The following is a 16,890-nucleotide window of genomic DNA, read 5'->3' as shown; positions in this document are numbered from 1 at the left end:
TAACAAGAGCACATTTAACAGTAACAAGAGAGTCTAACATGAACACACACAAACAAACATTTAACAATGGCAAACTAACATGACAACAAATGCAACTAAGGGTGAAAATGCAACTAACAGTTGAAACTGAAATTTAACAGGACAATTAACAGTGCAAGAACAATTGAAATTAGGCTAACCCAAATTGGGTGGAAACTTGGCTAGTCCAAGAACAAGTTTTTCATCTCCTACACATTGCCTATTTATACCCAAATTAACAAATTAGGGTTTCACACACATTTTTCCCAAAAGTATCAATACACAGTACAATTTAGGGATAAATTATTACCCAAAATTTGGCCTCCAAACTCCAAAAATTGCTCGACCCATGCTCTGAATCGTCCTTATGATGCTCTTCCTGCTCCTATTGTCCCCTAATTTCTAGCTATTTTACTCACCCCAAAACCTAGGGTTTCAGAGGTTGTGAGATGAAGAAAATAGCTAGGCTAGGGTGTTGTCGGGTGTTGGAGATGGTGGTGGCAGTGATGGAACTGGTGGTGGGGAAGGAAGCTCGAGGTCTGGTGGTGGCAGTGGGTTGCAGGCGATGGTGGTGGCAGGACATGGTGTTGCAGAGCCTGTGAAGGAGAAGGTGATGGCAGAGGTGGTCGATGGGTTTGAGGAGAAGGATCTGTTTGGTTGGGTGTAGGTTCTCGACTGCTTGAGTGTGAGGCGGGCCCATCGTATTTCGATGTCTTGCGATGCTTAGCCGTGGGGTGTGGAGATGGTAGGTAGATCGGACGGCTAAGGAAGAGGCAGCTTGTAGCGACCGTAGGATGTAAAATACAACGAAGTCAACGGTGCTAGATTGAGTTAGGTGTTGTAGTGTTAGGCGGAATCATCGGGAGTTGATGCACAGGCATAGGATCGACCGTTGGATTCAACTACCATCTAATCTGAAGGCTTGGAATTTCAGCGCTGTGGTGCTCGGCAGAAACATCAGATTTTGATGCTCTATGAAGGAGCGACCGTCGGATGCTCCTGAGAACTGATCTGATGGCTGAGAACGGAGGCGCTTTTGTGTGTAGAAAATGAGGTTGTGCGCACCATTCTTTGCGGTTTCCTTGCGTAATTTCTCCCGGCTTTTCACTACTTTTCTGCTCTTTTCGCTCCACGTCTCATCCGAACTTTATTTATTACCTAAAAATGCAAAATTAATTAATAAAAATATTTATTCTTGAAAACAATGAAAATACAGAATATGGGATAAAATGTAGAATTAATGCGCAAAAGATGAGTTAAATGCCAACAAAAAGGGATAAATATATACAATATTTGGCACTCATCACACCTCTTAGTTGTGGGTGAGATCAGCTAAGGGAATCAAGTACGTAGAGTCCTGCTGGGATTCATAGGCGTAAGGAACGCGACTGTACCTTAAACAGTGTGAGATTTGGTTAGGGCTCAACTACATTCCAGTCTTAAGTTAACTTGTAATAGGATAGTGTCTGTAGCGGCTTAATACAGTGTAGTGTTCAAATCTGGACTATGTCCCAGGGTTTTTCTGCATTTGCGGTTTCCTCGTTAACAAAACTTCTAGTGTCTGTGTTATTTTTTTCCGCATTATATTTGTTTGTATAATTGAAATATTACAGGTTGTGCATAATTCAATCAATTGGTAAATCCGACCTTTGTTTGTTGATTGAAATTGATTGACATTTGAACATTGGTCTTTGTTACCGTTCAAGTTGTTTCTCATAATAATCAGGCTCACGGATTTCCATTTGTTTGATTTGCTGATTACATTGAGAAACAGAGATATAACTATTGGATATATTTTCCTAATTGAGTCTAACTTTCTAGTTGATTCTCTTGGAATTATATTGGAGTTAGACCATACAGATTGCCGAACGAAATATTGGATGTGGAGTCTAGGGATGCTGAATTTTTTGAAAATATTTTTCCTATGAAACGAGATTCTCGAAAGAGATGTTTACATGATCCCATAGAAGTGTCATCAACTAGTCAGTCATTACCGTTAGAGGAATATGCACCAAAAATATAACCTAAAAGAGGTAAAAGGGTTAGAATTGAGAAAACCTTTCCTGGTTACATTACATACCTAGCCGAGTCTGATCCCTAGACTTATAAAAAAGTCATGACTTCTCCCGAAACTCCATAATGGAAATAAGCTTCTATTAATGAAATAGATTCCATCCAAGAAAATGGTACATTTGAGCTTGTAGATTTACTTCCAAGGTATAAGGCCATAGGTTGTGAATGGATCTTTAAGAAAAAAAGTAAGATAGATGAAACTGTTGAAAAATACAACACTAGGTTAGTAGCTAAAGGCTATAAACAGAAAGAAGGTATAGATTTCTTTGATACTTATTCACCAATGACTAAAATTACCTCCATTAGGATGTTAATTGCTATAGATTCTATCCTTAACCTAGAGATACATCAAATGGATGTAAAGACAACTAATAAGCACGTCAGTACGACGCTTTTTCACCCATAATTACATTAGGTAGGACCCATTTTATCGCTAGTAAACTTGTTTTAGGTCTTTTCAAGGAAATAAGTTCTTATGGAGAAATCGGCTCGAAAAGTTGTTATTTGTACCTCCGGAGAAAATTACTAAAGGCACCCAGAAAAATGTTAAAGGCATCCCAACTTTAGATAAGGGCACTCCAGAAAACACTCCAGATAAGGGAACTCCAGAAAATGTGCTAAAAAATCCCCAGAAAACATGTTAAAAATAACCTCAGTAATTTGCTAAAGGCACCCCACAAATTACTAAGGGATAACCAAATTACTAAGGGGCAATCCAACTACTATCCCACCCACAACAGTTGGTTAAGGGGCAACTTTGTCTTCTTCATTTGAAATTCAAATTTTGGCTGGAAAATTGGTTTTAATGGTTGCATATTTAGGGTTATGAAATTGAAGGTGTTAGAATGAGACTAAAGCTCTAAAACTAAATGGGTTTGTTCCTATGACCTTAACAGAGCTGGTAATAATCTTCTTTTCGACCAGAATTGGCTAGATAAACGGATTTCAAGAAAACAGAACTTTCAAGTTTTGGCGGGAAATTGGTTTTGCAGAAGAACGAAATTAGGGTTTGTATTTTAATGGTGTTCGGGCGAGACTAAAGGGCTGACATTTATTTTAATGTCCAAAAATCTGGTTGATTATTGTAGAGCAAGGCACATAAAACTCCAGTATCACTTCATTCGAGAAGCGGTTGAAGATGGTGAGATAGAACTCAAGTATTGGAAGGCGGAAGGCCAATAGGCGGATATATTTACCAAAGCACTTCCCAAAGGCAAGTTTCAAAATTTTCGTGAGCTACTAGGAGTAGTAGAACAACACATTAAGGAGGAGATTGTTAGTTAATGTAATGTTTAAAGTGTAATAGAGGTGTAAGACTAATTAGTAGTAAGTTAGTGAGTGGACGTGAGTGTTCCATATGTTTTTGTATTAGGTTTTATGTATGCCTAGTATATAATAAAGAAAGAGAGGAAGAAAGAGAAAAAAAGCTAATGAAATAAAATTGAGTAGAAGAGGTAGAGAGTAGCCAACAACCCTCACCTATATTCAACAAAATTATTTCAAATATCTTTACTAATTCAATCATAAATCCAACACTAGGACCTTTAGGAGCTGGTAATGGTCTTCGTTTCAACCAGAATTGGCTAGATAAGTGGATTTCAAGAAAACAAAATGGGCTATTTTGTGTTTCCTCCCTCCCAAGATCGCTAATTAGAGTTTCCTCCCCAAAAAGATTTTCAAATTAGCGTTTCCTCCCCTTGTCAAGTATTCCGTCCATTTTCCTATTAGCTGAGTCAGAAAGAGCGTATACGTGGAAAAGATAAACACGTATTAATCGAAATATCCGAAATACCCTCATACGCTAATATGATCTGATGAAGGTATCTAAAGTCAAAAAATCAACGGTAGAGTTTTACAATCAATGGTTTAGGCATTTATACAAACACTTTCCATGTAAGACTTCAGTAATGGAGAAAAATGATTCATGGTAGCATAAAGAACACTCCCTTCATCTCCAATAATCTTTCTCTGCTTCCCCATCTCTTCTTCCATTCATCCTTGATTTCCAGGGACAACACCAAGGTTCTTTCTTCCCCATTTGTTCATGGATTCAGTCAATTGATTCATGGAAGCAAGCTTCCCTCAATCACCCAAGAACTAACGGAAGCAGCAACAACACTCCCGTCATCAAATACTCACCAGAAATTTACCAATCTACATCAACTCATCAGCACACAACACCATCAAAGCTCTATAATTGCAATCATACAAACCCTTACATAAATTCGAGTAGAACCCATCTAATTAAAAGCATCAACAACTTCAATGCATCTGTTTCTTTTCTTTTTTATTCAAAACCAGACCCTAATTTATCTCTTCCATCTCCTCCATAGCAGCAACAGGCTCTCTTCAATCATTCACGACTTGCATCTCAACTCCGAGAACACCATTTATTAACTTGAATTGAGATCCAGAAAAAACCCATCTTGTAATTTCTAATTTCTTCAGCAGCTTCTCAATCAGTATCACCGGAAAAGCATCAAACTATCCCTTCTCTCCCATTAGATTTCAGAAAGAAATGATTATAACCATAGATTTTAAGATAAACCCCAATTTGGATATTAATCTCATAGATAAAAAAGCAACGAAATTACCAGACTCTTTCCATTTCAATTGATTTATCATTTTTATCATCATCAATCTTCGTTAATTTCTCATCTTGTTCATTTTAAATACTTATCAATAGTATGCATCTTGTACCACTAGGTGAATATAAATCAGATTCGTTTCACAGGATGTCACGACCAAGTAGAACTTCAACTCTCTGATACGGAAATTGAAGGAGGTGCTAATAAGAACCAAGGATTCATTTTTGTTAATCAGGACACTTTAGTGATACTTTAATGTGAATGAAGAAGATGGGGTTATTTTGGACAATTCGTCAAAAAAGATTTTTATTTCTGCCACTCGTACAATGGGGTGACTTAGCTAACAGGAAAATGGATGGAATTTCTAACGAGAGGAGAAAACGCTAATTTGAATCTTTTTGGGGAGGAAACGCTAATTAGCGATCTTGGGAGGGGAGGAAACACAAAATAGCTCAAACAAAATTCTCAAATTTTGGCGGGAAACTGGTTTTGCAGAAGAATAGAATTAGGGTTTGGATTTTAATGGTGTTAGGGTGTGAGTAAAGGGATGAAAGTTATTTGGAATGGTCTTTTGGGCCTAATTGGTAATGTTGTTTGATTCAATTAGAATTGACTAGAACGTGAATTTGAAGAAAATTAGGGGCTTGAGTTATTTACGAGATTCGCGGGTGGATATTTTGGACGAGTTTAAAGGAGATTAAATCACTGGAATTGGCGTGGAACATCCTGTTTTGACTAAACAGGGTTGGTACTGTAGTTAGACTCGAAAAACTTGGGCTGCAACGTGGAATTGAGCAAAACAGACCACGTATATTTGGTCGAGATAAACTCGGGGTTTCATGTGTAAATTGGAAGATTGGAATGTGTCTGCATGAGATGACTTCATCATAGCCGTGAACTGAACGTGTTTGGAGTGGTTAAATTGAAGAATTTCACGTGCAGGGATTAAACATGGAAATTATTTCCGTGACATCGCAGGAAAGAAAAGAAGATTGTTGCGAGTTATTAGGAAGGATTTTGGGGGTCTGTTGAGTATAAAAGAGGTTATGAGGTACTAGAAAAAGGGACGGAGAGCCTGGGAAGAAATATATATCTAGAATCGAGAAAATTAAAGGTCGCAAGAAAATCTTATCTGCTGGCGAAACCAAGAACATGAAGAACAAAGGTGCGCTGAAGTCAGTCACAGAAACTGTCGTTAATCAACCACACACGGAAACTATCGTATACTGTTTGAGTTGCAGTAGGTCTTTCGCAACTGAGTTATTGCAACAGCTTAATGGCTAAACCTTTTTAGCGAGTGGAAATCATTGTATGCTATTTTAATTACTTTTTGAATACAATGAATAATCAAAATTTCTCCAACTCTCGATTCATGAGTAGATAAATATATTTTCTAGGATTTTGGAAGAAACTATTTTTGATGGGTAATATTTAATAATTAACATATTTACTCCATTTTTGTGCTTTTAATTTATTAAAATTCTATTCTTTAAGTGCTTCACAATAATTGTTTTGGGTAGTTTCTACCGATCTTTTTATAAGCGAAAGAAAATTAGGCTTTAAAATAGCCACGAGAGTCATAAAAAAGATCTTGTAATGTTATATCTTCCAAAGCATGAGATTGGGTTCGAAATTATTTTGATTAAATTAGGGTTATTGTATCAAAGTCATTATTATTGAGTTTACAAACATTAGAAGTAGTGAAATCCAAAACCCTAGATTCATCTCTCCTTGGTAAACATCTTAGCAATTAATTTTCTTTTGTTAAGTCTAAAATCAAAATCTCTAAGAAAGTCTGAGAATCGGATCTACTCTTACCACTTGTAATACTGTATTAACAACGTTTCTTAATGGTGAATTAGATGAAGAAATTTATATGAAACAACCCGAGGGCTTTATAGTGAAAGGATGACTTTTAATTAAGTCTTAATGAGTTCTATAGTTTCACTTTAAGATTGAAGTGGGGAGTAGCAGTAAAAACTCTTGATGAAACTCGCCTATCTGAATGAGGAGGTGGGGCCGCTTCCTATGAGAATGAAACCGATTATCTAGAGCATTCTGAGAAACAGAATATGTCCAGGGACAAATTGGACAAAACGACACGAACTTAGCAACTCCAGGAGGATATCATGCGTGGTTGTTGTCTCGAATTACACCCAACACTAGCAGTTAAAGACATCATGTTCACTGTCTAGCAAGTAATTCCGGTAACTTCTCACTAAGCAAAGGTTCAAGACCTCATGGACGCCTTTGCCTAAATGGTATTTTCCGTATTCTGATTTTTCGTTTTTTACCGAGATTTCATTCTTGTGGGGGATTATTGGAGAAAAATGAGGTTTTAATAAAAAAGTGTCAGTCTTCGTTTTTTGATGAGACTAAAAAAAACTTTTTTATACGGAAAGCTAAACCTAACTTGATTTACAAGTAATTTTCTACTATAATTTTCTACTATAACTTAATTACATACCAAAAGAAAACAAATTTTTTCTTGGTTTATTCATCTTCTCGCTTTGTTTTGCACGACGTTTTACTTACATCCCTGTTGCTAAGTTCAAGAGTGGGTAGCTTGCGTTGTGCTGACACGAGCTATATCGGACAGTCTTATCTTGGACACATCTTTGCTCTGAGGGATTTATCATTGCTCATCTTGAGTATACCCTTGAACTAATATGTTAAGGACAACTTGTTGAACCTGTGATTTTTCCCTCGTCAAGTTATTGCGGTAGAGTTGTTCTGATTCAGTTCTTTACATATTATATTTTGCTAATCTAACGTTGTTGTTTATTGTTCAAAGATTCCAACAAGTGATGGGGAAACATAAGTTGGTTCCGTAGAGGGGAGTGATGGTTCCAAAGATCTACACCATCGTTTTTCAAGACATGTTCGATTAATTTTGTCTTCCTAAGAAAGATTGAAGGCATCAAATTTATATTATGTGAGGCGCGAGAGGCCCAAGCTCGTCTCCTCATGCCTAAGGTGCCTTCACATTTATTGTACTGTGGGGGCATTATTGGTGAGGCACCCCTTTGCGAAATGTGCGCCTATACGGGTGCCTCGCTCGCTTTTATATACAAGTTAATGTATATGACCAAATGTTATTCTGAATGTGCCTTATACAAGTTGGCATGCATCTATTACGTGTAAAAAAAACTATGCAAATGCACTGGATTAATCTTACTCCATTTCAAGGTCTCTCCTATACATTTTTTTCATCAGTCATCAGAAGAGCAAATAAGTGACGACTTGCTACTATCCACAATAACGATGGTGAGATTTCTCGGAACCGTGAATGTATTTTTCACTTTCGCCCTTCACAAGCAAGCTCTAATTTATAGCAAGCACAGTTTACAGTTGAAAATATCTTGGATAATATTACTGCCTTGACTCTTTCTAGGATCAAAGATTCTTAGTGTTATAGCGGTGAGTGATTTAAGTTTTGATTATAGTGTAAACAACTAGCCTTATTGGGATAGGTGGGAATTCTGGGAAGAGATGGAGGACTTAATAGGATGGGTTGGGGAACATTGGTGTGTTGCAGCTGATTTTAATGCTATCAGGAGAACGAGGGAGAGAGAAAAACCTAGTGGATCCAAAAGGAATAGAAGACTCTTCAATAAATACATGGGTGAGCATGATTTGGTGGATCTTCCTCTGCATGGAGGTTTGTATACTTGGATCAATATGCATGAAAATCCACTATTATGTAGGTTGGATAGAGTGATTGTCTCATCTCTTTTTAATGTCAAATTCTCACTGCTGATACAAACTATTCTGTCAAGAACTCTTTCAGATCACTCTCTTATTCTTCTTACAACATCAAAGGTGTCTCAAAGAAAACCCCCTTTCAGAGTTGAAAGTTATTGGGTTCTCACGCCAGATTTTATAAACAATATAAAACTCTGGTGGGAAACAATGGATTATCAAGGTTCTCCAAGCTATATAATTTCCAAGAAGCTGCAAAACTTGAAGTTCTTTTTGAAAAGGTGGAGTAAAATAACTTATGGAAAATTGGAGAAAAAGAAACATGAATTGACTATAACCATCAATCAGTTAAATGCTTTCGAAGAGAATGGAGCATTAAATCAATAACAATTCAATGAAAGGGTGCAGTGCAGAGTTAACCTAAAGAAGATGAACTTAAACAATGCAAGAAAATGGATGTCTAGGGCCAAAATATAACATTTTAAAGAAGAAGATGCTAATACAAGATACTTTCATAGCTTAGCAAATGACAAAAGAAAAAGAAACACAGTGCGGAAGTTGGTGATAAATGGGAAGGACAACTTTTGTCAAGGAGATATTAAGGAGGAGATTTCATCTTATTTCTGCAATCTTTTTCAAGACAATCACAAAATAAGACCTCAATTAAATGAAGATTTTTTCTCAAAAATTATTACAGATGAAAACATTTGGGATGAAAGGAAAATAAAGGAAGAAAAGGTATGGAATGTCATTAAAAGATTCAAGAACAATAAATCTCCAGGTCCAGATGGGTATAATATGGAATTCTATAAAATTTCTTGGGATGTGATCAAGAAAGACTTTATAGAAGTGATTTCTGAATTTGAAGAGCAACAAAAATTGGATTTGAGGACTAACTGTTCCTTCATCAGCTTAATCCCCAAAAAAGAGCAAGTGGGTAATCCTAAAGACTTTAGACCAATCAGTTTAGTCAGTAGTTTCTACAAAGTCATCTCAAAAGTTCTCTCAAATAGATTCAAATCTGATCTACCTAAACTGATTTCAGAAAATCAAGGTGCTTTTATTTCAGATAAACAGATTTGGACAGCATTCTCATTGCATGAGAATTGATAGACACAAGATTCAGAAGCAAGAAGCGAGGAATTTTGTGGAAGCTAGACATCCATAAGGCATTTGATGATGTGAGTTGGCACACACTTAGTCAGGTCTTAAAAAGCTCTGGGTTTGGAGATAAATGGGTTAAGTGGATGGAATCGTGTGTTACTTCAGTTCAGAATTCTCTGTTGGTAAATGGAAGCTCCACTCAAAAATTCAAATCCCCAAAAGGATAAAGACAAGATGATTCTTTGTCACCTTTTATCTTTATACTTTTGGCAGAGATTCTTTCCAAGCTCATGAAAAATGCAGTTCAACTTCAGATGATTTCTGGTTTCTCCATTAATTTTATTCAAGTCTCTCATCTCCATTTTGCGGATGATATACTGGTCTTCTTGGATGGGAAGGAGGAAAAAGCTGAAAATTTGGTGATTATTCTGCAAATCTTTGAAGCCATCACGGGGCTTAGTGTTAACTTTGCAAATAGTTCTGTTATTAGCATTGGTGCAGATCACAAGCTAGGCGCAATGGTTGAAATTATTAACTGCAAAATGGAGAGTCTCTCTCTGAAATACCCAGGCCTTCCGGTTGTAACTACAACAAGAAGCTCAGCTATTTGGGAAGTGGTGATTGAAAAATTTCAAAAGAAACTAGCATTATGGAAAATAAAATTCTTCTTCAAAGCAGGTAGAGTGGTTTTGATAAAGTCTACTCTCTTCAGCTTACCCTTATACTTTGTGTTTATCTTCCCAATGCCAGTTAGTGTGGAGAAGAAATTGAACCAAATCATGAGATACTTCTTCAAACTCAACTCAAAAAAATGCAACAATAAGGGAGGTAATTGACAATTCTATGTGGGACTTGAAATTCAGAAGGAACTTGAATCCAACAGAGATGCCATAAATGATCTTCTTGTTTGAAGAGTTAGGTGTACCACCATCTATAAAGGAGGATGTTGAAGATGAAGTAATCTGCACTCTAAATGGGGGTTTCAGTGTCAAAGCATATTATAATTGTCTGGTGGAACAGCTTCCTGACTCACATATTTCTGTTCCAGTCTCTTGCATCTGGATACAACATGTCCCACCTAAAGTGCAGTTCTATATGTGGTCAGCTGCACAAAATGCTATTCCAACAAACGACATCTTACAAAGAAGAGGTTGTCAAGTGCAAAATCAATTATGCTCATTCGGTAACACTCAACAAGAATCTGTCAACCATCTAATGCTACATTGTGAGTTTTCTCATAAAAATTTGGAACTACTTCATTTACAACGTCAGATGGATACAAGGAGGAAGCATTACAATGCAATTGGAAGCTTGGAAACTAAGAAGAGGTAGAAACAGGAGAAGAAAAATCTGGCCATTCATCATCTTTGTAATTTGTTGGGCTTTATGAGATGAACGCAACAGAAGAGTTATGGCTAATAAGAGACAAATGTCAGTAGAAGAAGTTATAAATGAAGTTAATCTTTTGATATATACTTGGGGGAGCACTCCTCAATGATTTACGTTTGTAACTTTTAGAGATCTTATATCTCGTCGGATGGTTATCATCGATAGAATGTAATCAGTCAAATTGACTATAAAATGGGGACATTTTACCCTATTACATTTTTTTAAAATTCATATTAACCTTTTTCCTCAAAAGATGAAATAAAATAGCAGCATAAACTCAATCGCTTCATTTTACTTTTACCGCGGAAATATACATAAACCTCGGGTTCAAATTTTACATCAACTTTTTTTTATGAGCAAAGTCATATGACGTATTTTCTTTGTCATATATCTTTATTTGCATACGGCCGTGATAGACCAACAGAAATCCAGTACCGTGATGTGCACTGACAGGGGATCGGACGGCTCAATGTCACCCCATCCCCTCTCATACGGTACCCAACTCGGTGCTGGTATCTCGGTGCATCAATCATTTTTTATTTGCATAATAAAGAAATCGATGTAACAAGACCCACCAAGTACCCACACTCACGAAACTTTTTGCTTCCTCCTTTCCCTCACTCTCTCTACTCTTCAGTGAGAATAAGATGCAGAATTTGATTCATTTCTTCAAGTTGTAAGTCTTAAGGAAGAGAGGAAACTTCCCACTTTGTTTACTCATCTTTGATTAATTCTCAAGAGATTCCAACTGTTGTTCTTCTTCTCAGCTTCGATTCTTTAAAATGAGTCTTTTCCCAGTTTGATCAGTGTGGTGTTCTTCTGTTTCTGTGTTGGGACTATAAAAAGGAACCATTTCAAGTTGTGCAAGAGAAATTCCAGCGTGGTGTTCTTCTGTTTTCTGCTGCAACTGTTTTCTTTGGCATACATTCTCCGGAATTCGCTCTTGGCAAGCTGAAATTGGGCTTTCCGACTGTTTTTTTCTATTTATGGAAAGAAATGCCGAACTCCACAGATCTCTTCTCGGCTAAACGGGTAAGTGTGTGTTTTTAGTTCAATAATTGTTAATTAGTTTCCAGATAATTGAGCATGGCAGAAGAGTCGGGATGGTGGGAGGATTGTCATCCATTAGAATTTCGAAGACAATTTAGGATAAATCGTTCGACGTTCAATTTAATATGTGACAAGATACCACCATATACAGTAACCAAGAGAAAAGCTACAACCAAAGATCTTCGCAGAAATGTTGCGGCCTGCATTTGGAGATTAGCATCAGGACAGCCAAGCAGCGTTATGAATGAGAAATTTGGCTTAACACGTCAACAATGGCATGATAGTTGTAGGAAATTTGTGAAAAATATTATGATGGACAAGTATGTTAAATGGCCTGATGCAGTTGAAATGGTAGAGATTATGACTGAGTTTGAAAGAATATCTAGAATACAAAACGTCGTAGGTTCAATGAACACTACTCGCGTCCAAATTATTCAACCGAATAGCAACTTTCATGGTAATGCTGGCTAGTATCGTGATATTCAACTTACAAAACGTGGTTCTGGATCATATTCAACTGCTTTACAAGCAGTTGTCAACCACAAGGGAATCTTCCAGGATGTTTTTATCGGTGGACCTGGTTCTTTACCTGATTATGCTGTTTATCAAAGTTCTACTCTCTGCAAGGAAAAGGTTGAGTCTCTAGAAGGTGTTTGGATTGTTGGGAACCGAAAGATCCCATTGGTGGAAAAAGTTTTAGTCCCCTACACGAATTATAGCAATCTGACTCAAACGCAGCGAACATTTGATACTCAACTCTATGAGATTGAGTCTGTTGCAAGAGAGGTTTGCCTTATGTTACTTAACGGAGCAGATCTTCTTAATTTAGAGGTCATGAAAAATGCCGTCTTAGTATGTTGCATCCTCCACAATATCTGTGAGACCAACGATGACTGGATGGACCCAGAATGGAGATTGAATTTGGAAGATAACTGTTATATCCCTAATCCAGCTGTTGTGTCAGCCTCTGCAAGTCACAAAAGAGACGCGATCGCTGAAAGTCTTGCACAGAAACTTGCAGTGAACTTGGAGTTTCATATGTAAGGTGTGCTAAATTTCTTCGCTGAAGCAGGTCACTTTTTTGCGGCTAAAAATCCTACAGAGTACTAGCTCAAAATATCTGGCTATCTGAAGCTTTAGCAATTTGGTATATTATTGTTTGTGTTCACAAATGCATAACAGTACAGGTGATGCTGGATGTTGTAGAAGTTGTAACAAAAACAGATATGGGAAAAGGCTTTTAGTATGATACTTTCACCAGAAACAGTGGGCAATGTCTGACAGGGAATGTGGAGACTGTAATATTTGATGATGAACTTTCAACAGGATAAGTTGTTTTAACCTGTGTTTTTCTTTTTGAACTGAATTATGTAATGTCTTATAGAGGATCTGCAACACCATCCTCTTCTCCCATTATTTAAGTCTATATCGCATCATGTATAAGGCACAGCTTGCAGTAACTTAAATCTGCACATTTATGGTTTGTTATCTCTTGTTGTTTCTGTATTTAGTGGACAGTAACTGATGAGATCCTCCACAGCTTTATTCTTCCTCAGTGAGAATGGGGAAAACCTCAATGAAGTTCAGGTTTGCATTGTTTTTAGATGTTTCATTCTCAGTACCTCGAGAACCCTGGCCGTTTGAAGGGCAACAGTCAGGGGAAGAATTTCGTGATTTTAGAACACTTTAGGATTTGAGTCTCTATGTTTTAGTCAATGAGTCTTTATCTTCAATCTCTGGAATTAAAGATACACTTCTACTGATGACTGCGAAAGCAATGGAGACAGAAAATTCAGAAAATGGGAGTGCTTTTGCAAATAAAACTTGATCTGGTGGTCTTCATGAGTCCAAGAGCAGATCTGCCTAAGAAAAGAATATTGCCTAGCGTCCTTGGGGCATCATCAGTTAGGGGCTGAGAAACGCAGGTTAAGCTTTTGCTACTGAACTCAAGTATGTGTTTGGGATTTTTTTTCGACCTGTCCAAAACCCTGAGTTTGGCTAGGTTGGCCAGATATGGACAAGTGTCGGCCATGAATCAAGCTGCAAGTAAATAAGCAATTATGATAATTTTTGAACCTTGTCTTTTTAAAAGTTCCAAATGCAAAAACTACGATTCCACCATGAAATTTATATTTCATTTTATTTTCTCTCTATTTTATTTAGGGTTGAACCATGTATATAAGTTGGCTGAAGATTTATTTTGGCTTACTGTAGTTGGCAAACATTTCAGGCCAAAATTAAGTTAAGGAAAAAAACGTTTCAGGGCAACTTGAAACATAAAAAATTGGCGAAGTTAAGGAAAGAAAAAGGTTCAACTGTCCTGCATATAGTTGAAACCTAACCGATATTCCACTACATAAAAGTTATTACAACACAATGAATTTTCTGTATACAATGTGCGTATTATTAAAGTTATAACCCAATGATTGTCTGATGCATCTGCCTTTGCTTTCATTTCCTACTGTTCAAGGATTCAAGACATGGAACATTGTTATGCCTCTAATTAACCGGCATGAAATCCGCGCGCTCAAGTTTACTGCTTAAAGTGATAACTATTGACAAGATTTCTTAAAAAAAAGGAAAACAATTGAACCATAGACTGCCACTACAAATAACATTGGTGCAGAATCAATGTTGCATCACTAATATGAAACCTACAATATCTGTTATCAAAGAAAGAAATACCAAAGTAAAGTTCGAAATGAAGTAACCTTTTTAACATAAACCATCAAAAGTGAAAAGTAAAACATCGCAACCATTACCTATTCCTTAAGATGCCTCTCACCTATCACTCTTGATGCGTTCCTTCTAATTTTCCCTTAAAGATTGATGATCAGATGTGAGGGTTTGTGCTATTCCTACTCTACTCATAACATCGCGTCTAACCAGTATGTGACACAATAAGACCACCTTATCTAATCAATGCAGTCAGACAGCAAGTGTTAGAAATTCTAAATCTGTTGTAAGTATCTATACAATTATTCTTCTAAGCATAATGCTGTGATGGTGCTGGTGCTATCTGTGTTGCTGGCTGTGTTGATGATTAAAAAGTGTAGCTTACCAATTTATTGAGAAATTGTCACTTGCATGAGTTATTTTTGTAAAAGCTATCTCATCAGGAGTATCATTGATTTCTAAGAGAAACGAACATCACAAAACAAATCGACCTACCAGTCTCGTACCCAATAGTTTATTATATATCAACCTAATGTCAAATGAAATTCAGACCTCAAATTCCACTACTAATGTAGTCGAATATTCCAACCAAATTATACAACTAAACACAACATTGAAGAATAACTTGAACTGAAGATGTTTTTCCAGCAAAGATACTTACAACAGATTATACAACTAAACACAACATCGAATATTTGTTGTTGTGTTTTTTGAGCAGAATCTTGTGTGTTTACTTTTCAACACATGGAGGCAAAAGGACTCACTCTCCCCAGTAGATTTAATCAAAGATGACGCATGATATCCCTCCTCCATGGAAAGGTTACAGATGAGGTTTTGTCATCTACCTCTCTTGTTTCTTGCCATTTGTACTGTTCAGTTATTTGAAGTGGTCAGTGAGCAGGCGATGGGGCATCCACTGTTCCTCATCTAGAGGCTAATGTGCCTTAATCATCGATGATGCAAAGACTCAACTGCAAACACCATTAAACAAAGTATACATTGTAAGTTGGAATAGTCACCTATATTTCTTAATTTCTTATCCCTATCTGCAGAATGTCCATGACCATAAAAATCATGTAAATTCCCAAAGTCTTACTAACTACACAAGTGTTTCAACTTTGAAAAAATGGGACCAAATTTGCAAATACTAACTCAGCCCAAACTTTTCGATTTCCCTCAAACCCGTATATGCTAATTGTCAAAAGATACAATGCAAAAGTAAGTGGTACACTTACTCTTAGAAGCAGATCCCTCGGCTTTCCCATATGCAAATTCTTCTGTAAGGCAAGCTTCAAGCACAAAGCTGCAACCAGTAAAGTTCATTCCAAGAACAATCAAACCAAAAATACAAAAGAAAATTCCCTAAACATCACATTTCCACATAAGTATTAGAATGAAAAAAAAAACTTACTTTCTTCTCTTCATTGGGTTCAGTTTCCAGCTCTTCTTCTAATTTAATCTCTACTGTCTTTTTCTCTCTTTCCCTCGTAAACACACAAGATTCTGCTCAAAAAGCACAACAACAAATTTTAAGATGAATTTTAATTTTAATTTTTGAGCTCAAAAATGATATCTAAGAGGATAATCATCAAAACACATTCAGAAAAACAGATTGCTAACAATGGTTTGGCCATTCTGTTATCTTGTTCCTAAGAGTGAAGTTTGATTGAGAAAAGCTTACATAATACCTTTATCAGGCAATCCTTCTGCTCATTCACCAGTGCGTTAGAAGCCCTTAACCTGGTTTCGAAAAGAACATAAACAATAAGAACACTAATTCCACGAATTAGAGATAATTTTCCTGAAACCAAAGAACCCGTTGTTTTTAAACCCTAGATTGAACAATTTTTCTGAGTTGTCTGGATCTGACCGAAATCACCTGAATTGAGTTAAAAAATATACTCCGTATGAAAGTTAGGGGTCAGGTCTGAATCAAAATGGAAAACTAATGGTCTAACATTTAACTCGCGACGAGTCAGGGTTAACTCAGATCCAGATCACAAGTCATAATGAATTCACGAGACTAAATCACAAGTCATATTTTTGAGCCAAATTACCCAGGTGATTTTAATCAGATCCCAAAAAAAAAAGAAAAAAACATGCTAAACAACCACAATTATCTTAATTTTACCTTATATCTTTCCTTTTGCTTTCTTAGAGAGGGCACCTTTGTGTTGGATTTTCTTTTATAAAGTCTTTTTTTTTTCAAAATTAAGAGTGACATGTTACTAGTTAGTAAGTTCGCGAATGATTCGCGAATTTTACCGTCTTATTCGCGTACGTTTGCAAT

General features: G+C 36.6%; 1 protein-coding gene and 1 long non-coding RNA gene across 2 annotated transcripts; one reads left to right on the top strand and one right to left on the bottom strand.

Annotated features, from left to right (window-relative positions):
- Positions 1-11,960: 11,960 nt before the first annotated feature.
- LOC113325011 lies at positions 11,961-12,968 on the top strand. The gene is made up of 2 exons (XM_026573255.1): positions 11,961-12,275; positions 12,396-12,968. The coding sequence occupies exons 1-2, from the start codon at positions 11,961-11,963 to the stop codon at positions 12,966-12,968; spliced, it is 888 nt and encodes a 295-aa protein (XP_026429040.1).
- Positions 12,969-15,012: 2,044 nt separating this feature from the next.
- On the bottom strand, positions 15,013-16,454 carry LOC113321439. Its single transcript, XR_003346656.1, has 4 exons — positions 16,289-16,454; positions 16,012-16,103; positions 15,836-15,903; positions 15,013-15,571 (listed from the first exon to the last, which is right to left on the bottom strand). It is a non-coding gene; the product is annotated as an uncharacterized LOC113321439 (long non-coding RNA).
- Positions 16,455-16,890: the final 436 nt, after the last annotated feature.

Source organism: Papaver somniferum, chromosome 11 (assembly GCF_003573695.1).
Source record: "Papaver somniferum cultivar HN1 chromosome 11, ASM357369v1, whole genome shotgun sequence".
Lineage (NCBI taxonomy): Eukaryota > Viridiplantae > Streptophyta > Magnoliopsida > Ranunculales > Papaveraceae > Papaver > Papaver somniferum.
This window is presented reverse-complemented; position numbering and strand designations above follow the sequence as displayed.